The sequence below is a fragment of the Moschus berezovskii genome, chromosome 4 (assembly GCF_049115385.1).
Source record: "Moschus berezovskii isolate FMDL1 chromosome 4, NW_MosBer_1.0, whole genome shotgun sequence".
Lineage (NCBI taxonomy): Eukaryota > Metazoa > Chordata > Mammalia > Artiodactyla > Moschidae > Moschus > Moschus berezovskii.
In genome coordinates this window covers 31475873-31500177 of record NC_142463.1, presented here as the reverse complement: position 1 = coordinate 31500177, position 24305 = coordinate 31475873, and the positions used below count along the sequence as shown (strand labels likewise).

The window sequence follows — 24305 nt, the reverse complement described above, 5'->3', positions numbered from 1 at the left end:
TTCCTTTGAATATTTTTGGGATAATACGATTCAAATCAAAATAAAGACTTGAAAGCCCCAAACGTGTCATGGAGAAGAAACGCTTTTGAGCTGTACAGCCTAAACTTTTGCCTGACCTAAGGCCAGCAAGAAAATGTTTCTCTTTATACTTTTTATCCCCCCGCCTTTTGTGACAGTTCAGTGTTTCTGAACGCTAGGGGCTCCCGGATTCTCTGGTTTGAGAGTAACTTTTCCTTTTAGGATTTTTTTTTTTTTTTTTTGGAAGGGGGTGGGGGAAAATGTGGCCTTAATTATCCTACGTCTTAGGCTGCTTAAGGAAGGGGCTGTGCTTTCAGAATCCCTTCTGAGCCAAGTAAGGAGGTCCCTCTCTTTCCCTCTCTCTTTTTTAAAAGGACCTCGTGCAATAAAAGTGCTGAAAACAAACCCTGGTGATCACAGCGGCAGCCGCGGCGGCAGCAGCAGCAGCAGAAAGAGGAGGAGGAAAGTTGGAGTCGCGGCAGCGCTCGGGGGTGGCTGGGCTCCGCTCAGCTCCGCTCCGCGCAGCTCCCATTCATTAAGCAACCAGGCGCGGAGGAAGGTGGCCGAGCGCCCGGGCTGCCCACTCGCGGCTTTGCGCACAGACACGCCAGCTCCGCGCGTTGCAAGCAGCGCAGCGCTGCAGAACTTTCCCCTCGAGAAGTTGGCTCTTTTCACCCTGGACTTTCGAACGATTCGGGGTTGAGACAGGAAAAGCAGAGGAGCCCCAGGGGGAGCAGAAAGCACCACCGCCTGCCTTTGGAAGCGGGCAGCGGGGCCGCACTCTCCCGCCGCACCCCGAGCAGCCTCGGCCGGGAGGCGACCCGGGCGTCTGGTTGTGTGGTTGCTGTCGCCGGGCGTCTTGACCAGCGCCATGCAAAACTACAAGTACGACAAGGCGATCGTCGCGGAGAGCAAGAACGGCGGCAGCCCGGCGCTCAACAACAACCCGAGGAAGGGCGGCAGCAAGCGGGTGCTGCTCATCTGCCTGGACCTCTTCTGCCTCTTCATGGGTGAGCCCTGCCCCACTGTCCCGCGGGCCCTCGGCGCCCGGCGCGCGTCCCAGCCCGACTCGGGCTGCGCGCGGGGCGGCGTCTCCCGGCCGCGCCGCGCAGTCCGCCTCGGGGGCCCCTGCAGGCTTCTCGGGGAGCCTTCGCGCGGCTCTCGGCCCCGGGGTCCCCGCCCTCTCGGTTCCCGCCGCCTTCCCGGCCTGTAGAGGAGTGTCGGGAGCGTTGTAGGCTTTCGCGGGCCGCTTGGACACCGAATCCTAAAAGCCGAGCTGCAGTTGGAAGCCCGGGCAGAATCCCACGAAAAGAGTGGGCTCGTCCCGTTAGGGAAGGGGAAGTTGATGGAACCGGGACCCGGAGCCGGCGTAGAGCTGGTTGGACATCCATCCAAGAAAGATGGATTTCCTGGAGCGCCGGGCTCCCGGCTGGAGAGCTCTGCCTTCTCCCGGCCGAATGTAAACATCCAGCCCTTCCGCTGAGACTGCCCTGGCCTTTTCACTTGCTGCTCTCCTGAATGCCCCTCAGGGGTTAGGAGGGTGCTCTCGAGGGGCTTGATGCGTGGTGCCGACCCAGCAGTCACTTTTAAAGCGCCTACTGTGTACCAGGTGACAGTTTTGACTGGCCCTCTCCGTGACTCGGTGCAGTACGAGCGAGGAGGTCCATTTCACCAGTGAGGAAACCGAGGCACTGGGAAAACTAGCCACAGTCCTGCATTGGGACCAAGATTAATTGTAGTCCCGAAAAGTTGAGGCAGTAGCTTGCTTCTGTTTTCCAAACTATTTGGAAGTCACAGCTAGAAGGAGTATAGGGAGTTGGGTGGGAGGGTCAGGAGGATTTATGAACTGCCCCCAGGCCAGGGGTGGCTATTGACAGGAATCTACAGGACTTCCAAGGTTGAAGTCAACTTAGATTTTTTTTTTTTTTTAAAGCGAATCATGGTGAAATGGAAAGCATGTAGAACTTGTGATCAGAACAGGGCCACTCTGCCACTTGCTGAGTGTGCCACCTAACTGCCTCTCTGGCCTCAGTTTCCTTATCAGTTGAGTGAGTGGGTTGAACTAGTTGCTCTCTGAGGCCCCTTCCTGCATTAAGAACTCGGATTTGGTCCAGGGGCTGTTCTGCCAACTCTGCTAACTGAAGAAACATCTGTGTTCCCAATTTCATTCCCTTAAAATAGAACTCCTGCACAGGAGGTTCAAGTCCCCTTTGAATTGGATTTGTGCACGCAGAGTGTGCAAACCAGAGACTTCTTGGGCTGGAGTCCCAGGTCCCGCTGTTCGTGACTCTGTAGCAGGGTCCTTACTGAGGTCCATCTGTCCTTGGCTTGACTGTGCCCAGTGAATTTTCAGAGTCAAAGAAAGAAGAGACTCTTGGAGTGTAAGTAGAATAATGGCCTCCTTTAGATACAGGGAGACAGCTGAAGGTCAGCTGTGCTCTGTGGAAGGGAAGAAAGACGCCTGTAGTTCAGGTGGCAAATCCCGATCTCACCTCTTCATGTAAATTCAGCATTAAGATGTTATGTAAAGGAATTGTCACTGGGGGGCCCACCTTCCTGAAGGCAATCCACTTATGTGCAGTGGGGAGATTAGTGCTGAAAGTCTCTTTGCCAAACTTGAATTTTTAAGAGATCCTCCCTGGCCCTGGAGGAGTACCAGGAACCCAGAAACACACTGAAGCTGTTTGCTGTAAACTTATCTGGGGTTTCCCATCTTTACTGGTGCGTTTTGTTGGTGGAAGGGTTAACTGTTTCTAGACTGTTGCCATGTACCCTCCTATCTCCTACTTGGTGGTTAGGGAAGCAGAGCTCAGACAGTTTTGTTACCCTTCCCTCTGCTTTCCACTCTGATTTCAGAAGGCAATTCCAAGAGATAGTGTGTCTTATCAAAGGAAAAAGTGTGAAGGAATTTGCAGAAAGACACACCTATCAGCTGTAGTTTAACCAGGGACACACAAATCCCAAGATACTGTTGTGCATTGAAGGTGTGAGTAAGGTGTACATTTGTGCATTTCAGCTCTTCATCTGCCCCGAATCTCCCTGTGTCCGTTCCAAAGCTAATATTCTATACCTAGCTGTTAAGTTTATTCAGTCTTTGCCTGTTCCATCTAATGGTTTTGTTTACTGTAAAAAATGTTTATAAGATAATAGGATCTTTTATTTTACCATAAGAATCACACAGCTATCTGTTTTAAGGGTATATGTCTTGCCATTAACATCATGTCAACCAAGTCATTTAAAAAGTGTCTCCCCTGTGCATAGGCCAAATCACAATATCACTAATTTGATGCCTCTCGACCTCCTTTAATAGGAAACACTGCAAGGTAAACATTTACTTGAGAAATTTATGTAGGAGAATTCCCTTTGACTTCCAAAAGAAAATTATTAACACAACATGTGATTTTAATATTCTACAAATCACAGTCCCAAAAATTTGTTTCTACTTCGTTCGCTGTTTGCCTGGGACTGTCAGTCATGATTTAATTTTTATGTAGTCTATTGATCATGTGGTCTGGATTACAAAGCCCTAATATATGAAAAAGGGAGACACAGTTTTCTGTTTATTCTCTCACAGGAATATACACCAAGATACCTCTCCTTGTGTCTGGAAAAAAATAAGAGGCAATGTGCAATATACGTGTTGTTAACCTTTTTGGAATGCAAAATTCTTGGTGAAACAATAAAAGTCCACTCGCCTTTGAGGGAGAAAGGAATCTGGTGTCAAAGAATCACCTGTGGGAATTTATATCTCAGAAAATAGCTATCTTTGCCAATTATTGCTTATAAATATGGTTATGAATCTTTGCATAGTAGTTTTTCTGAAATTGATTTTGTTTTCCTTTCGGTTGCATAACATGGATGGCCTTCTGTTTTTTAATGCAATGCTTTTGCTGTACCAGGTTACAAGAGAGCAACAAAGACAATTCCCATGCAAGGAGGAAGGAGTATCTTTTCTATCTAAGCTCTGTGAGATGCTTTGTCAAGTAAATTAGTTTATGTACTTTTCACTCCAACTGATGAAGAGACTATCTCCGTTTTATAGATGAGAAAACTGAGATTCACACAAGTCAATTTGAATTGATCCCTAATCTTCAGCGGGCATGACTGGAGTCCATCCCCCTTCCTCATCAGAAGACTCCTAAAACTCAGATTATTAGAAAAATTTTAAGGCTCTGTTGGCAGAAAGCCAGGATTTCTCTGGTGGTTCAGATGGTAAAGAATCTGCCTGCAATGCAGGAGACTAGGGTTCGATCCCTGGGTTGGGAAGATCCCCTGGAGAAGAAAATATCAATCCACTCCAGTATTCTTGAGTGGGAAATCTCATGGACAGAAGGAGCTTGGTGAGCTACAGTCTATGGGGTTGCAAAAAGTTGAACACACTGAGCAAGTAACACACACACACACTGCCCCTCCACATTTTCCAACTAATTATTAGCAATGAAATAGATGGATAAAGGTGGTTCAGTTCTGGTCAATGATATGGTCTCATTGCCCTAAGGCATTGCTTTGATTTGGGGCTGTTCTAACACTGAGTAATTCCCAAATTTTAAAGGTGCTTTTTTACCCTATGAGACAGTGGTTCCAAAGAAAGCACAAACAGCATTGCATAACTGTAGTGCAAATGTGCTAATTTGGTAAATCTATGTTGAGCTTCTCTGCTTCATCTCATCTCTTCCCTGTCTTTCTCCCCGGAATTTACTGACTGCCTCCTCCCAGCCCATGAATTTTGATAGGTGGGCAGAGTTAGACAGGTCTAGCTTTTTGTCAAGGGCTCTGTTCAAGGTCCTTCATCCTCTGAGGTCAGTGAGCCCATCTGTGAGATGGTGATCAGAGTAGCTGCTCCATTACGTTGCCATGAGCATCAGAGGAAATATTGGATGTGAAAATTATTTGTCATCTCTCAATATTTGGGCAAATGCAAAGGATTCATAACCCAGACACCTATATGAAGTTTTTGTGGCTATTTTTATATGCTGTTCTCAGAATCGTAGGTAGATAAGACTATGAAACAAAAACTCAATAACAATGTTATAGCAAAGACCACAAAGCATCCACGTCCAAAAGAAGTTCACACTGGTCTAGTAGTTTGAAGACAGATGATTTTCATTCATTGTTGATCTAAACTTTAGCTGAAAAGGTAACCCCTAAAATTTAGCAATATTTTGAGCCATCACATCTTCACAGTATATTCTGATCATGCTTTAGAGAAGGTTCTTTGTTCAGAATTTTGAGCATTACTTTGTTAGCATGTGAAATGAGTGCAGTTATGTGGTAGTTTGAAGACTGTTCCTCCTTTGACTTTTGATACTAGAAGGTGGGGTAACTGGATTTATGGTGGGGGTAGGAGATCTTTGAAGGAGTAGGTGTGAAGACTGTTCCTCCTTTGACTTTTGATACTAGAAGATGGGGTAACTGAGTTTATGGTGGCGGTGGGAGATCTTTGAAGGAGCAGGTATGAAGACTCTTCCTCCTTTGACTTTTGATACTAGAAGGTGGGGTAACTGGATTTATGGTGGGGGTGGGAGATCTTTGAAGGAGCAGGTGCTCAGGCAGGTTTGGTTTGAAAGGCTTGGCTCCTTTGCCATTCCTTACTAGGAAACACGGTTAGTGAGGCAAAGAGAAAGAAACTCAAATGGATAAAAATAGAGAATTTGGATAGTCAGCAACTGTGCTAGTAACTTAGTGGTTCCAGAATGTTTTTGGACACTTCTTGATTTGCAGTTAAATGGCTGAAATAAAATTCTAGAACTGGTTCAGTCTATGGGATAAATAAAATTATCGTGTATTATTATTAAACTCTTCACTTTTAATAGTGAGAGGGAGGCAATGTGATGTATTGAAGAGGATGGGAGACTTGGAGCCAGAAGTTCAGGTTCCAGGGTGGCCAGTGCCAGCAGCTAGTTGTGTGGTTGTGGCAAGTTAGTTTTTAATGGGTCTCAGTTTTTTCCAACAGTGAAATGACTGGTTGGGCAGGATGATGTCTAATGTCAAAAGCTGCCTTGTGACACTCCAGGACCGATTTCTAATAGAGAGGAATGACACTTGGATTTATTGAATGTCTACCTGGTACCTGATACTTGTCCTCTGCTTAGCTCTTGGTTGTATATTAGCTCAGGAAGTCACAAGAATAAGGGCCTAGGAATAGGAGCTCTGGTCTTGTACCGCCGTGTCGCTGTGTGACTTTGAGAACATTCCCTTGACTTTTGTGGGCCTGATTTCTTGATTATGATCACAAGGGAAAGGGATTAGATCATCTCTCAGACCCCTTCTAACACTAGTGATTTTATGAATCTGTGCTGATAGATAACTGGGGTAGAAACCCAGAAATTGCTTCTCATAGATTATTTATCAACAGTTGAATTTTTATGTTTTTGTATCAAAGTATTGCTGACAATTAGCTTGAATTGGGGTTCATTCTGGAGGGATAAAGAGCATTGTCTTTTCTTAGAGTTCATCCAATATGCTGAGAAACTGGCTAGATTTTTTCCTGGCCAGATGTGTCCTTTCACCTACTTCCTAAAATTTATAGGAATTACAAGCGAACAAGGAAGCAAGCCCAACAGGTTTTTCCCTTCTACGTTTTTTTTTTTTAACTCTGCTATTACAGTCACTAAGTATGTGTTTTTAATAATGCAGCAGACTTTGATAACTTAATCTACCACATGAACCAAAGAATTTAGAAATAGATTTTCACTTAATGACTAGTGAACCTTCCAGCCAAGAAGCATCCTGCACTGATTGAAATGAGAAGGGAGCCTCCATTTCATAGGTAAGCCCTGCTGACTCTTCCAGGACAGTTGAAAACGTTTATTTTTTCATTGTCTGGATTGGCTAGTTTTTTTTTTTTTTTTCTCTTAGCTCTTTCATCCCTTTCTCTTGTACTTGATATATACCATAGGGTAATAGCTGCCTTTGTGGGAGACTGTTAAAGTCGGAGTTGGTGGCGTCTTCCACTTTTAGCGCTATTGATTTCCTGTTAATTTGAGATTCTTTCTTTTCCACTTCCTGTGCAGTTGTTTGGGCTGGCAAGCCCTGTTGTGCATAGCATGATGTTAATAATGCCAGCCCCCTGGGGCTAATTCCCAGTTTAAAAAGTTTTATTAATGGAGACTTGCTACCCTGGGTGTCAGTTCAACATGGTACACATTATTTGGGGAGTGATAACTTTCAGGATTCCTGCTATATCAGTACTTCATAGACTCAGCTAATAAGGACACCTGTCTGGTGTGAAATACAGATTCTCAGGTTTCTTTCCAGAAGATTCAAATTCAGTATGCTCTGGACCATGGCCTAGGATTCTGTGTTTCATAAAATCTTCTAGTGATTCTTATCAGGCTAAATTTGAGAATCACTGTGTTGTTTAATAGCTAGGGTCTTAATGGCAATTGAGAAAAAGCTATTGGTTTATAGAGAAGGATTAAATGTTCTGACAATTTTTAAATTGTTAGGTTGTCTGTATTTTTTTTTTTTCTGTTTATGGCCAATAAAAATGTCTTTTCCAATAAAAATGTCTAAGACACCTAGAGATGACCATACTAAGTGAAGTGAGTCAAAGACAAATAATATATGATATCTCTCATATATGGAATCTAACTTAAAAAATGATACAAATGAACTTCTTGACAAAACAGAAACAGATTTGCAGATGTTGAAAACAAACTTATGGGTCCCATAGGGGAAACGTCCGGGCAGCAGAAGGCAGGACAAATCAGGAGCTTGGGATGAACCTATACAGACACTATAATATATAAGATAGATAACCAACAAGGACCTACTATACAGCACACCTACTATACTGAATATTCTGATAACCTATATAAAAAAAGAATCTAAAAAATGAGTATGTGTATACGTATAACTGAATCACTTTGCTGTGCACCTGAAACTAGCACAATATTGTGAATCAACTATGCTCCAGTAAAATTAAGAAAAAGATATTCAAGATTGTTAGAATTCTTTCAAAAGGAAAAATTACCACTGGGTGCTTGCCTGAAAGTTTCCTATGATTTTTAGTGCAAGGACTTGGTGAATGTGAAAGTGTCCAACTCTATGCAACGCTATGGACTGTAGCCCACCAGGTTCCTCTGTCCATGGGATTCTCCAGCAAGAATACTGGAGTGGGTTGTCATTTCCTACTCCAGGCAATCTTCCCCATCCAGGGCTTGGTGGTGTCTCCTAATTGCTGAGAATCTGGGATTTGTATTTATTTTTAAACTGAGTTCTCTGTAGTGTACTTATTGAAGGCCAAGTAACCACTTTGGATAAATGAAGTGTAAACTCTATAAATATTTTCTTTTGAGATATTAAAGTTTTTTTGTGTGTGAGTAAAAAGTAAAATGAATGAATTAGATTTCTAAAGAGAGCCTTTAAAAAAATTAATGTTAGGTTGGCAGAGTATTGGAGAAACAGCACAAGCTTTGGATTCACCCAGAGCTGGGTTCAAATCCTGATAGAATGTCATCTACACATGTGACTTGGACAAAAACTGTTTAATCTTTCAGGCCTCAGTTTCCTCATCTGTAAAATACAAAAGCAAACCTCATGACACTCGTGTATGGTGCAGCTTAGATGATATCATAAATCTGAAACTAAGCACTAAATCATTATTGGGTAGTATGTGGCTATTATTATTCATAGTAATAGAATTTTCCTTTCCTTCCCACTGTTCTTACTCCTCAGGGGTGCTATGAAATCTTCTTTCATGTTTTGGTTGCAAAGTTGCCTGAAATATATTAGGGGAAACAATTGTGAAGAGAATCTAAGAAAAAGCCAGACAGGGAATACAAATGTTTTCCATTAGCCAGAGGGACAGCAGTGGCAGGTTTGGGGAAAGTCAGTGTGTGGGAATCTCAAGAGCCTTTGATGGTTACTTTCTTCTCCTCTGGTAGTGACATGGCCATATCACATGATGGGAAAGGCAGATACACCTGAGGAAGGCTGGCAGGAAGTTTGGACAAAGGGCCTGTTTTAGGGTCAACTCTTATATGTGTCTTTTGAAAGCCCAGGGGAAAAAAATCTAACTAAAAAGAGCAGCCATGTTTGAAAACAATTGAAATGCTTGTCATCCAGGGCACCTTCCATGTCTCTTGAGGAAGGGAATGACTGTGATATAGTGATTATATTTATTGTTCATGCCAACCATGTGCTATAGATATTAGATCTGTTTAGGGAGGAGGAAACTGCAGTTCAGAGAAGTTAAGTAACTTGAACAAGAGCACCCAGCTAGTAAGGAGTCACTAAATTTTCCAGAACTCTTGTCAGCTTACCTTGCTGCCCACTTTCCAATGCAGTTTATGCAATGAAGGCTCCCTCTTTCTATTCCATTCCATTTCATTTATGTCCATTTTATTGGGTCCACATATGTACAAATGTGTTCTCCAGGCCCAATATTGCTTCTGTTTTATATCTTAGTTCTTCGATCGGAAGGCATGTGCGATCTTATCTCCCCAACCAAGGATTGAACCTGTACCCTCTGCATTGGGAGGCAAAATCTTAACCACTGGACCACTAGGGAAGTTCCAATATAGGACACAAATATGAGTCTTAATGCAAGGTTCATATTGGACAGTAAAGGGGTTATATAGAGACAGAGTTATTTAGAGATAGCTGTGGAACAGCTTGGCGTGTGCTGACAAGCCTCTCTGTGGACATAAAGAAAATTACATCAGAGCAATTTTTCAGTGCCTAGATTTGTGGACACTTTAGAATTTGCAAGTACCTTGAGGATTTCATTATCAACAATACTGAGATCATTTTTCTATCTCAGTCAGAAAAATAGGCCTCTTTGAACAAATAGGGACAGATAGGAGATCTGAAAAGGAAGCACAGACTTTGGAGACAGACAGTAGGGAGTTTGCTTATGGTTGTTAGCTGTACACCCTTGGGCAAGTTGTGACTGTCTCTGAGGTCTCTGCTTCCTCGCCTGTGAAATGGGGTAGTATGCATTGTGGACCTGCGGGGTGATGCCTGGTATAGTGCACGGCGCTGGGCATTCACCAGCTGCTGCTGTCATTGTCACCATGTCCTGGTCAGTGCTCTTCACATAGAAAGACTTGGAGGCTTGGACTGGTTAGGAGTTGTCCAGTGACAAAGAAGCAGGGCCTGGAACCAGTGCCTTTTTACCATTTTGCTTTTCTGGTGTGTCCTTGTCAGTTTGAAACTTGGTATCATATCTGAGGTGGTTCTCCAGAGAGCTCTATTCTCCTTTTTCTCTTGCCTGGGTCCATTAAAAGAGGAACAAGACAAACAGGTTTAACTTTTAATCCAGATCAGAGGATGGTAATTGAGTGAGGCTAGGGACACGTGGTGCAGATTTGAAGGACTAGGAAATGTTTTTTCATATATCACTTTTCTTCAAACTGGCCCTTGTTCTGCTGCTGCTGCTGCTAAGTTGCTTCAGTCGTGTCCGACTGTGTGACCCCATAGATGGCAGCCCACCAGGCTCCCTTTCCCTGGGATTCTCCAGGCAAGAACACTGGAGTGGGTTGCCATTTCCTTCTCCAGTGCATGAAAGTGAAAAGTGAAAGTGAAGTCGCTCAGTCGTGTCCGACTCTTTGCGACCCCATGGACTGCAGCCTACCGGGCTCCTCCATCCATGGGATTTTCTAGGCAAGAGTACTGGAGTGGGGTGCCATTGCCTTCTCCAGCCCTTGTTCTAGAAAGTGCTTATTACCAAAGATCACTGCTGACTGATTTGAACTTGAACAGGCACCGTCTTTTCAAATGATGTGTCTCAGGAAAGGAGAAAGAGAAGCCAATGTTTTCAAAGTGTTTGCTTTTGACTGAGTAGGAAACTGAGTCTCAGATGAAATAATTTCCTCAAGGTCATGCATGAGTTGGTGGTCCCCACATTCAAAAGAAGGCTAGGTTAGTTTCTCTGATATCCTTGTGAAACTATTCTTCCCTTAAGTCCAAGTTAAATTATAAATGATGATCTGCATTAAAATTCCAAAATTTAAAACAAACAGAACCAAACAACACACATAAGATCCAACTGGCAACTTATGAAAGGAACTTGCTGATTTCTGTGTGCTTTTAAACTATACATTGCAATCAGAGTATTGGTGGGAAGTGTGTTTTTGAGGTTTGTCACAAATTAACAAAATTATATGCCTAGAGAGTTTTTCAGAGAAATGCAAATAAGTGTAAGCGCCTCATCATAATAAGCAGTATGCTTTGGTTCCTGTTTATGTGTCCTTAAAGCACGTAATACACATGATTATTAACATGAAGGAAGCTGTTCTCATTGATGGTTTCTTTATATCTGGCCCCCAAATTGGTTTGTGGCATCAATCTGTATAATTTCTAGAGAACCTATTTAATTTTTATGTTTATACCTATCTTTCAAGTATGTCTTATCTTCTGCAGTTGTTTCCTGAGCATCCACTATGTGTAACCCCTCTCAGTCCCTCCTTTCCCTCGGTTTGGGTCGGGTGGTAGGGTTCCTTTCACTTCAAAAATTCCCAGATTGGGAATGGGTACAGACTTTTTTGTAATTTCACACATTTAGTGCCACTGACTTGGGAGTGGTAAGGGAGGGGCTATAGCTGCGCAAGGAAAAGCAATGAATTTGCCTGAGGGCATGGAGCTGGGTCTTGCTAGAGAAATAGTAGCCCACATTATTGGGCTTCCCTGGTGGCTCAGAGGTTAAAGCGTCTGCCTCCAATGCGGGAGACCCAGGTTCAATCCCTGGGTCGGGAAGATCCCCTCGAGAAGGAAACGGTAACCCACTCCAGTATTCTTGCCTGGAGAATCCCATGGACGGAGAAGCCTGGTAGGCTACAGTCCACGGGGTCGCATAGAGTCGGACACGACTGAGCGATGGAACAGAACGGATACAGAGTAGAGAAGGAAATGGCAACCCACTCCAGTATTCTTGCCTGGAAAATCCCATGGACAGAGGAGCCTGGTGGGCTACAGTCCATGGGGTCGCAGAATTGGACACAACTGAGTGACTAAACACATATACAGTGGGAGAGACTAGCAGGGGAAGCAACAGATGCTGAGACTTGGAAACAGGAACGTGTTTGAGAAGGGTGAGTGCTTGCAGGATGGAATGTAAGTGGTGTGTATTTGCATTGTTGGGGGATAGAAGATGTTGGGGATGAGGCTGGAGAGATGGTTAGGAGCCACATTAAAAAGGAGAGTTATAAATGGCAGGCTGCTAAAGGACTTGAACTTTATTTTGGAGGACCAGCAAATGAAGTCAAATTTTTGTTTTCATTTTTCTTTTTATTGTGGAATATTTCGTATAGAAACCAAATTCAGTATATACCTAGGATCTGGGTCATAGGGTAACTCCATGTTTAACTTTTTAAGGACCTGCCAAACTGCTTTTCCATAGCAGCTGCATCATTTTAGAAGTGTTGTAAGATTAGTTAAAATGTGTAAGGGAAAAAATCGCAAAAGATTTACAGGCAACCTTTGGAATTAACATATTCATGAACAATTTTTAAGAGGGGGTTAATCTACTCTGATTTTTGTTTGAGATCTTTGGATTTGAGGAGAGGGAAACCAGAGGCCAAGGAGGGAGATCAATTGAGAGACAGATGAATCTGAGTTACTGGGGACAGAGGAGAAGGATGGGTGAAGAAGGAGATTAAAGGAAATTGGGGAGGGGTAAGGTGGAGGGGATGGGAGGATAGTGGTGGGGTTCCTGATCTCCTGCTTGGGAGCCTCTGAACCATGGTAATGCCTCTCCCTCCACAAACACTTTAAATTCAGTGTTTGTAGAAGACTTATGAAGCCTGTATTATAATAGGATTAATAAATGCTGCTTTATATTCATAGCCTTATTAAAAAGATGAGGCTATAAGTTTTATATATATATATTTAATTTATTTATTTGCTCTGGAATCTTTAAATTTCTCAAATGCCCCTTAAAATAAATGGGCCATTAGAAATCCTCTTGGTTTAGGGAAACAGTTTTCCATGGGTTATATGGTATTTTTAAACATTTTACTGAGACCTAATTTGTATACCATAACGTTAATTCATTTAAAGTGTTCAATTCACTGGCTTTTAGTATATATTCACAGAGTTAAGCAACCATCACCACAATAAATTTTAGAAATCTTTTTTATCACCGCAACAAGAAACAAAAACTGTACCTGTTAGCTGTCACTCCACATTTACCTTCCTCCTTCTCCATCCCATAGCAACTGCTGATCAACTTTCTATTTCTTTGCCTTTCACTCAGCATAATAGGAGAAGGCAATGGCACCCCACTCCAGTACTCTTGCCTGGAAAATCCCATGGACGGAGGACCCTGGTGGGCTGCAGTCCACGGGGTCGCGAAGAGTATACGACTGAGCGACTTCACTTTCACTTTTCACTTTCATGCATTGGAGAAGGAAATGGCAACCCACTCCAAAATTCTTGCCTGGAGAATCCCAGGGACGGGGGAGCCTGGTGGGCTGCTGTCTATGGGGTTGCACATAGTTGGACACGACTGAAGTGACTTAACAGCAGCAGCAGCATAATATTTTCAAGGTTCATCCATATAGTAGCATGTATGTTCAGCTTGTGTCAGTACTTTGTCTACTTTTATTGCCAAGTAATATTCCATTACATGGACATACCACATGTGGTTTATACATCTATTGGTTGCTAGAGCATTGGGTTATTTACCCTTTATGGCTATTATGAATAGTGCTGTTATAAATGCTCATATACAGATTTTTGTATAGACACAAAATTTCCATACTCATGGGTGTATTTACGTGGGAATAGATATGCAGGATGATATGGTAACTCTATGTTTAACTTTCAGAGGAACTGCCAAACTATTTTCCATAGTGGCTGCACCATTTTATCAATAGAGGAGTCTTAAAATTAATTAGGATATATATGGAAAAAATGTAAACATTTTACTAAAAACTTTTGGAATTAACATATTTATGAAAACACTATAGTGTTGCTTTGTTTGTCAGAGAATTTTTCACAAAGAAAGTTTTCAACCAGTTTAGCAGTGTCACTGGGTTTAAGATGAGTGCATGGAGAATAATAAAACTGCTTGAGGAATAGCTGGGTGGTCAGCTAGACTCATTCACGCACTGAGTAACATACTTCCAGAAACTAGAGTGTGACAAGCAGATTCCTGCTTTGGTAAAATAAAAGCAGCCTTGGACCTTCAGAGTACCCTGAAATCAGTTAAAAGTACAAATAGTGAAATCTGTATATTCCTTGGATTTGCTTTATGATATTTTTAAGACCATGAAATAGAACTGTAGGTCCTGATAAGACTCATTTCTTTTTTTCCCATCCTTTCCCCACTGGAGATACAGCTGTATACATGATTGCCTCTAAGAAACTAAAATTACAGGCCATCTTTTAGATTTATGTGCTAGACACTGGGTGATATTAGAGTATAAGACACAAGGACAAATCTTCAGAAATTGGTTGGAATTGAAAATTACAGTGCAGATTAAGCTATGTGAAAGTCGCTCAGTCGTGTCTGACTCTTTGCGACTCCATGGACTGCATAGTCCATGGAATTCTCCAGGACAGAGTACTGGAGTGGGTAGCCTTTCCTTTCTCCAGGGGATGTTAATGAAAAATTAGACAACATACAATTCAAGAGGGTGAGGAAAAGGCACTCAACCTTGAATATTAGGAACTTTAGATTATATTTCACTTGATCTTTCCAATCACAGAGTAAGGTAGATGTCAATAACTGGTTTTGCAACTCAGAGAGGGTAAATGATTTGCCTAAGTTCACACAACTAATATGTGTTAGGCCTGGGGTTTGGACTCAAGCCTGACTAAATAAAAACAGTTGCTAACATTTACTGAGTATACAAGTATGTACCTCTCACTGGGCTACACAGGGTGCAGGCATTCTCTTATTTAATCCTCCCAATGTGCTTATGAAGTCTTTATTACTGTTATCTGCATTCACAGAATTGAGGTTCAGAGGTATTAGAAATAACTTAACAAAAGTTACAAGCAGATGAGTTTGAGTTGGGGTCAGACCTGAGAAGTCCGTCTTATGAGGCCATTCCTAAACAATAGGCTCTCCTGCTTTTGTTCTTCTATTTCTGAAGCTCAAGTTTTCCCCACTGTTCCCTGCCAACTTTCACGTCAGTAACACATGAAGACTTGTCCAAAATGAATTAGTCTTGTGATCCTTACCCTGGGTTCTCTGGACCCGTCAAGGTCTACTAGGGCAATCATAGGTCATCTTGTGCTCTTTTCAGAACTTCAAAAATATCTAACATGTACTGTACATTTTTCAATGATTAACTTGCGTAGGTTAACTGAGAGCATCAGCCTCTGCCTGGACTGGTCAGAGCATTGGCTTTCTATGCTTGTGATTTGAGTGTGGAATGACACCCAGCAGATCACTCTGGTCTTGCTGGTTATTTCCACTCATTAGGAGATGTGATTGGCACTTCCCATGCTTTGATTAACAGAAGTAGAGAAATGACTTAAATGTAGTTTACCTGGTAAATAAAGATGTCATAGAGAGTCATAGAAGAACAGCAGGGGCTCTTTGGTGGTGAAAATGTTGAACATTCTAGAATGGACAGGCAGCTCTGTGGATAGTGGACACTGATTAAATGCCTAGTGTCTTCTTTTGAAGCAGCCGCTTGTATTGCTATCAAAGGGAGGAACTTCTGGCAGGCTGAGATTTTAAAATATTTCCAAAGGTGTCACCAATTTATAGTAGTCCTCCCTTAATGTGCTGCTTCCTTTTCCATGTTTTCAGTTACCCTTGGTCTGAAAATATTAAATGGAAAATTCCAGAAATAACTCAAAAGTTTCAACTCGCACACAGTTTGAGTAGTGTGATCAGATCTCTTGCCAGGATCCCCGGCTGTCAACATGGGCTGCTACTGACCTCCAGCCATCCATGTTGTTATGTCTTGATGATCCACAATCACCCGATGCAGATGGTCCTTCTCCTGATCAGAAGGTCAATAGTAGCTTAATCTGGTGTTGAACTTTATCTTATCATGTAGGTATTGTATCATCTTACATCATTGCAAGAAAAAGGGTGGCTACTGCACAAGCAGATATTTTAAAAGGGAGAGACCACATTAACATAATTTTTATTGTAGTATATTATCATAATTGTTCTATTTTATTATTTGTTATTGTTGTTAATCTCTTCCTGTGCAAAATTTATAAATTAAACTTTCTCATAGCAAGGTATGTACATACAGGAAAATTCTTGGTGCTTATATTATTCAGTACTGTCCACAATTTCAGGGACCCACTGGAATGTGCTAAGTGTCTTCAGTCATATCTGACTCTTTGTGACGCTATGGACTATAGCCCGCCAGGCTCCTCTATCCATGGTTGCCATACCCTTCTCCAGGGGGTCTTCCCAACCCAGGGATCGAACCTACGCCTCCCATATTGCAAGCAGATTCTTTACCATCTGAGCCACCAGGGAAGCCCCAGAGGTCTCAGAAGTCTCCCCCCAAAATAGGAAGGCTACTGTACTGGAATTTTGTGTTTAGCAGGCTTCTCATTTAAATCTGTTTAAAGAGAGTGGTTCCAATGACACAGAGGAGGGATGATGGTCCCACTCTTTGGATGGTCTGTACTGTAGGCATGGTGTGAATGCAGACTTCTCTGGGGCTGACTGGGAAATTAAAGTATACTTCTTGGGTCAAAGCATTCAAAATACAGAATTTTTAATCTTGGGGAAAATAAACCCTCTTTGATTTTAGGTTTAATTTTCCAAAGTCCAACTGATGGAGTTGAAGAACCTGTAATTATAATTTTGCTTTAAATTGGTTGTTTGTAGTTGTGTTGGCATCAGCTGTGAAATCCAAACATTTATTATTAATAATACCTTTCACTGAATAGTGCTACCAAATGATAATGTATGCATTAGATAATTTGAATGTAAATATCCTTTCTTGCCTCAGTTCATTTTTCTCATTCTAGCTCTTAAGCGCCCCAGCCCTGAAAAGCCCACAGAAAAATATACCCAAACCACCCTACTGAGGAGGTCATTTTCCAGATGTCAACATGAAAAAGGCTGGGAAAGGCACATTTTTGAACCCTTCCACTGTAGTCGAGCACATTCCCATATCTCATCAAAGTCTACAACGGTGAAGGGAAGATATTACTGTAACTGATTTTACAGATGTGGCAGTTGCCCTTGGGAAAGGTCGAGGAGCTTGTTGGGGATCCTGTATCTAGAAAATGGTGGAATGTCTGGGATAAGAACCAACCAGCACCTATGTGGACTCTTTCCTCCCATGGTGAAGACTGGCATTGAAATTTGCGCTGCCTGCTATTTTCAATAATAAGCATATGAAGAGCCAGCAAGCCAGCCAGAAAGTTTTAAAGTGAAATGACCAGGCCTTGTGAAGTATTCAAGTGTTATTTGGGTGTTAAAGCATTTTACCCATTTTACTATTGTTTGTTTCTTTGTAAATTCCTGGAAGATAGAGATTAGACTGAAAAACCTCTGGGCTGGAAGTGGGAAGGGCATAAACTAAAGAACATCTATCTCCATTGCAGGCAGTCATGCAAGGGGCTGGATAACCTGCTTGAATTTCACAGCAACCTATGGAGGAGGGTGTTGGAGTTCATTTCAGTTTTCTCAGAACCTGGTTAGTCCTACCTGTCTCAACTCTTTTTTTTGGTGGGTGGTATATTATTAATTCAGCTACTTCATCACTAGTGGAGATTGTTTACTAAGATTCCAGGGGAACTGCTTTGCTAGAATCTACTTGGAGCTGGTAGCTTGGACCATGTATCCACTTTGATTGAAAATGCGTCACGGAGCATCCCAACTCCAGTTCTGCAAAACTTGGTGGCAGGGGAATACTTTGCTAATTTTGTACAGGAAGGGAATGGCTTTTCTTCATGCAGAGGGATAGCAACCTCAGATGATATTGTTAATTCTTCTTATTGGTCTTCTGCATAGGAGTTAACAAGGCCAAGAAATGCAACATTTTGAGTGCAGCAGCTTACACTTGGGTTAGAGGCTCTGTGTATTTCCCAGGCTATTGTAGGGCTCCTATTCAGCTGGGATTTGAATGGAGTGTGATTTGCATGAGAGCAAGTGTATAAAGTAGGTCTTTTTTTCCCTTTCCTCAAAGAAGTTTTGTGGCATTTCTTTTTCTGACAGAGTTGGCATGAAGCTTTGACAAACACAGAGCCATGGAAAAGTTAAATAGGACTGAGAGCAAGCCCATTTTGTACAGATCCTTTACACTTAGAATGCAGAGCAGCTGGCAGGAGGCAGCTCAGATTATAGGAGTCATGGCAGGGGCTGTTCATCTGCTGTGAACTGGTGATGAATGGGAAGCGCTCACAGCACCAATGAGAAAATGGATCATTGCCTATTTACCATTCTTTGTGGTTGGGGGAAACTACAGATGAGAACATTCCTGGGACTCAGCTGGCTATCTTATCTGTCCTTTAGTATTTATTGAGATAAATACAAAGAGATAACGAAGAAACACTAAGAGGTGGATCCTGCCCTCAAGGAGTAGGTAAGAAGATGAGAAGGGAGACACACATTCATTCTTGGGGAAAACATGACCGGGTGTCTTGAGCTGATCATTAAATGAAAGTTTAAAAATAGGAGGTCTATGAGGTAGCTCCATGCTGATCCCGGGCTGTGTTCCCAACTTTGCTGTATTAGTTGGGTGATAGAATGGAGATGTTGATTCATTCCCTGCCTACTTCATGAAGCTCTTGAGACCAAGAGTATGGTATCATGTTTATATAAGGAAAATGCTTTGAAACTGTAAAGTCATATTTGTACAATGGATATAAATGTATGTGCATGTGGCTTCCCTGGTGGCTCAGACAGGGACACCTGGGTTCAATCCCTGGGTTGGGAAGATCCCCTGGAGAAGGAAATGGCAACCCATTGTTTGAATCTGCTGTCCTTTGTTCTCCCTGTTTCTATCCCATTTAATCTTTAATTAAAAAAATATTTATTTATTTGGCTGTGCTGGATCTTACTTGCACCATATGAGATCTAGTTTCCCGAACAGGGATCAAACCTGTGCCCTCTGCATTGGGAGTGCAGTCTTAGCCACTGAACCAGCAGGGAAGTCCCTATTCCATTTTAAATGAATTTCTTCATACACCTAGATCTGAAAACATTCCTTTACAGGTTTTATTTCTAGGGGGATAGGCTCTCCTGTATATTATTTATGCATTAACTATATAGGAACAATTTCTCAAAACTGCGATTTTAATCACATAGGTCCTTATCTTTGGGATTTTTTTGACCACCACCCCTCGCCCCCAGCCAACCCCTCCTAGTCCCTGGTTGACTATACTAAGACTTCTTAGTATATTTGAGGCTCTTTAGAATCTGGCCCCAACCAACCTGCCTCCCTTTCTTCCTATCCTCCCCAATCCCCACTTTGTGCCTTTGCCCAGTTGTTTCCATTCTGTGACTATTCCAGGAACTTTCCCACCAAATCATTTCTGTTTGCTCCATACATGTTATTCACCTCTTATAATCAATTCAAGTGCCACCCAATCTGTGAAGCCCTTTCTAATCCTCTGGGCAGAATTAGTTCTTCTTTAGGCGAATGTAGCACTTGGTATTGACCTTTTTTATGTCAAAATTTTTGGCTTGTTTTATAGTTTGGTACAGGTCCATCTTAACAGACTATGACTCCCTTGTATAGAACAAATGCTTGAAAATTTTTATTAAAGTCAACACATTGAAGAAAGTGTCAATAAAAGGCTGTTTTGGTAAATATAAATAAGAAGCAAACAGAAAAATACAATTTTTGTTGCCTATACTACACAATCTTAAAGCAGCTACTGGCACAATATCTCTTCTTTCTATAAATAGCTGAATTATTATTAAGTATAATTATAAAGCTAAACACTGGGTACTTAATACATACTTCCTGCAAATCAGTGTGATGAAATGGAAAAAGCCTTCACTTGCTAGAGTTTGTAATAGCCTATAATAAAGTATTAATTAACCTGAGAGATTGGGAGTATGTACTCAACTAAAGGCAGCTAGATATTTTAAGTTCAAGTTTTACATTTATATAGTGTTTTGAATTTGGTCAACAGACTGAATTTGTACTAACCATGATAGATTCCATTAAAAAAAAAAAAAGCCAAAGTTATCCTAAAAGCTAGGGCTATATTTTAGGATGATTGGTTTTTTTCATCCTAGTCCTGCCCTAAGGAGAGGCTCTGTGAATGAGCAGAACAGAAACCTCCTATCAGAGGAAGATGCCCAAGCAGAGAGTTAAGAAACCTGGGTTTATGTGCTACCTTTCCTGTTAACTCACTGGATCACTGTAGCCAAGCAACTTCCCTTCTCTGTGACTGTTGCCTCGTCTGTGAAATGGGGCATGGAGAATTCTCTGGGCATTTCCTCTGAAATCTCTCTCTGTTCCATGAAATATCATGAAGTTCACATTGAAGGAGGAAGGGAAGGCTTTTTTTCTCCTTTCAACTCTTTTCTGTTTTATCATATTACTGTTCCATTTATTTCTTCTGTCACATCAACAGTATTTGATTCATTGCTTTTACCCGCTGGAAAAACATTAAAAAAAAAAAAAAACTTTATATGGTAAAAATACAGCGAAATTATTTTTTGTTCAAAGAGGAAAAAATATACTGCTATGGTGACGGTTCTAAGGATGATTTAAGTAGTCTCTGGCTCCTCAACTGTGTACTGTAGTGTAGGCTGACTTCAACCACGGCTGCTCCAGCTTCAATCATTTATCAAAGCTAAAATCATACTGTAAAGATACATGAAGAAACAGAGCAGGTGGAAACCAAGTTTGATCATGGCTTCTTTCATGTGTGACTTCAGCTGCCCTCGATTGTGTTTTTCTATTGGATCAAATACTCCCATGTCACCACTTGGCACCACAATGTACCGATATATGTTCCAGGTGGCAACAGGCAAGTCGAGAAGGAATGAACCAGTGCAATGAGATGAGCATTAGTACAGTGACAAGAGTATGGCCAACCAATTCTGGAATTACCCACTTGTTTAATTTTGAGCAACATGATCGAGCATTAATGTAATCACATTCTAAATCAGACAAGGTAATTATGAAGTACACCAAAAGAAAGATGCCTGCGCAACAGTCGAGGAGAGAGAGGAGGAACACCACCGCCTCCATCCTCCACCGCCGCCGCGCCACGGCAAATCTTTTAAAAAAACAGTCTCTTAACATCTTCAGTTCAGTTCGGTTCAGTTCAGTCGCTCAGTCGTGTCTGACTCTTTGCGACCCCATGAATCACAGCACGCCAGGCCTCCCTGTCCATCACCAACTCCAGGAGTTCACTCAAACTCATGTCCACAGAGTCGGTGATGCCATCCAGCCATCTCATTCTCTGTCGTCCCCTTCTCCTCCTGCCCCCAATCCCTCCCAGCATCAGAGTCTTTTACAGTGAGTCAACTCGTTGCATGAGGTGGCCAAAGTATTGGAGTTTCCGCTTTAGCTTAACATCTTAAGACACCACAATTTGTACCTTTCCCTTTTTATCTGGGTTAATCTTGCTTCTCATAATTCTGAGAAGGCTGAAATTGAAGTACCAAAATGTCTGATTCAGAAGAGAAAGGAACTCACAGAACAGAGCACCTAATGTGTTTTATTCAATCTTTATGATATCCTTGTGTAGTGGATTATCACTCGAATTTTACAGATGATAAAACTGAGATGTGAAGAGGTTAGGTACTAGGAAGTAACCCCAGTGTCTCCGTTCCGTTCCGTTCCATCGCTCAGTCGTATCCGACTCTTTGCGACCCCATGGACTGTAGCCTACCAGGCTTCTCCGTCCATGGGATTCTCCAGGCAAGAATACTGGAGTGGGTTACCGTTTCCTTCTCCAGGGGATCTTCCTGACCCAGGGATCGAACCCGGGTCTCCCCTATAATTTTAACTCAGCATCGACTATGTTTGGTTGTCACACTGGTAAGTCATTATTAATATTAATAATAATATCAATCAGTTTTATAATTAGAAGCCCCTGACTAATTGGTGGTGATGCATCACTTCGACCAACGTCCATTGAGCACCTTTCATGTACCAAGTACTGCACTTGGTGTCCGCCTCTAATGATGAATTGGATGTAGTCTTCTGGAGTTTTCTAGAATGGACATTGGGCAGTAGCAGTTCTAGAAATACAACCTGGACACTGTATAGAGGTAGCAGAATTGAGCTGGGGGGTCTGAGGGTAGTAACATCATCACTTGTTTGGATGGCCAGTTCAGGAGAATGCTCTTGTGCACTGTTGTTGAAAACGGCATTGCGCTGGAGAACTTCACTGAGCTGAGTGATTCCTCTGCCTGAGTTCTAACCATTGGTACTGTGACCGTCCTTTAGAATAATTTTAGAATGCAGGAGTGGAGGGGCCCAAGGATCAAGGGTTTCCCCTTGCCACTCCCATCACATAGGTGGGGAAGCTAGGCTCAGAGAAGTTTACTCTCTTAAGAAAATGAGTAAAATCCAGAGCAAATAAAACCCTTACCTTGTGCAGGTTCAAGTTTAAATCCAATAAATACCTTATTTTAGAGCACCCCTTTACACCGTGGATTTGGTTATTCTGTAAATCAGATAATGGTCCCATGTGTCATAATCTACAAAGCCTTTTAAACCTTAACATAACATCCCAAAGCACAGTAATGCACTCTTATAGTAAAAATATTCCAAAAATATGATTATGTTAAAAGGGGATAACCCTCTCACCATCCCTCCAAATTCCATTCCCTGGAGGCATTGCTGTTAACAGTTTGTTGTTCCTGCCAACCTTATTTTGAATGCACATGTATTCTCAGTGGCATCCACCTTCATCCACATTGGTTTCATTTTTTTTCCCTTGACACACCCCACAGATGTCTGCCTTCTGGCCTTGGATCATGTCTTTGCTCTTCAAAGCACCCTCCCTTTCATCTCTACCTATGGGAAATAGTATCCATCCCTAGGCTGGTTTATGCGCGTCTCACGTCCTCACTAGTCCAACTTTAGGGAACTTTCACCTCCTCATTTAAGTGCTTCCAGCTGAAACACTAGGTAGTGACCTTCAATCACTTATGTTCTGTTGGTCTTTTCTTTCCTAAATAATGGGACAGGTGAGTGAGATGATCTTTAAGCTTTGCTGAGTTCATCAAACATATAAAGGACTCCACATTTAGTTCAGTGCTTCCTGGTTGGATATCTTGATCCATGTTGAATTGCTGAATCCTATCAGAGGGTTGCGACATAAGAGAAGAGATGAAGAGAGTCATCCTAAGAAGTTCCCACAGTTTAAACTCAAGTCAGAAAGTTTTAAACTTTCAGAGGCCACATGACATAATGGAAAGAGAATGTGTCCTTGGGGACAGTTCTGAACTCAAATCTTGGCTCCACCATTTGCTAGCTTATAAGTGGAGGCCAGGGTTGTAACCTCTCTGAACTTCAGTTTCATCATCTGTAAAATGGGAAGAACAATTCCTGTCTGACAGCATCCCAAGATTGGGAGATACAGACAGCAGGCTCTTCCACATTTATCTCTACCCTCCTTCCTAAAATCTTTTTCTTTGGAAACTCTTATCTGTCAGAGTTGGCAAGCTTCACAAGGAATACAACATAGCATTACCTGGATGTATAGCATATGTAGTGTACAGAGGGTGGATGAGATGCAGTTTACCTGATCTGTGAAAAGTAAAACTTTGGAGTCCTTCCAGGGAATCATCAAGCAGCTGCACAGATGTAGTTACCTTTCCATCCGCGCTTGCTGAAGGAAGGTGTTTTCCCATTTGGAGAGAACCTGTTGGAAATGTGTCTTTAATACATTCCACTCTTCTGAGGCAAAACTTCCCAAGAGATTGAGCAGAGCCTATGAACCAATATCATTGAAAGTTGATTAAAACTATCATCTTAATTAAATACAAGGGAACAAGAAGCTCTCAGTATTCTGGTAGCAATTAAAGACTAAAGAGTCAATTTGAAGTTGTTTTTGCAACTCTTAAAATAATACTCCCGCTCCCCCACCCCCCATGAAAAGAGTTTTTAGCTATAGACATGCCCTCACATTGAGGTTTTTGAAAGCTGTGAGGACCACAAACCTGCTGGCAAAGCCTTCTGCTGCCAAGACATCGAAGTTCTCAAAAGCAAGAGGGTTCAAGCTCAGGATACGCTGATTTGGAAAGAGAGTCCAAACAAAGGGTCTTTTGAGGCAGGAAACTGGGCTTTGGCTTCAGCACAGAGCAATGTGGGATTGGAAAAGCGCCCTGGGACTTGCTGAGGAGGAGAGGGACTATGAGATCGATGGAGGAAGTATAAAGTTTCTCCATACAGTGAGAGTTTCTTTCCAAACCCTCGAAAGTTGGTTTCAGA

The 24305-nt window shown here is 42.1% G+C and overlaps 1 protein-coding gene and 1 pseudogene across 1 annotated transcript in view; one reads left to right on the top strand and one right to left on the bottom strand.

Moving 5' to 3' along the window:
• Window positions 1-345: 345 nt before the first annotated feature.
• PLPP3 (phospholipid phosphatase 3) overlaps window positions 346-24305 on the top strand; it is a 91519-nt gene continuing 67559 nt past the window's right edge. Inside the window, exon 1 of the mRNA XM_055403978.2 lies at window positions 346-1028. Coding sequence (XP_055259953.2) covers window positions 890-1028 — 139 coding nt within the window. The 5' untranslated portion in view covers window positions 346-889. The remainder of the gene's footprint in view (window positions 1029-24305) is intronic.
• On the bottom strand, window positions 20690-21107 carry LOC148778026 (protein cornichon homolog 4 pseudogene; annotated as a pseudogene).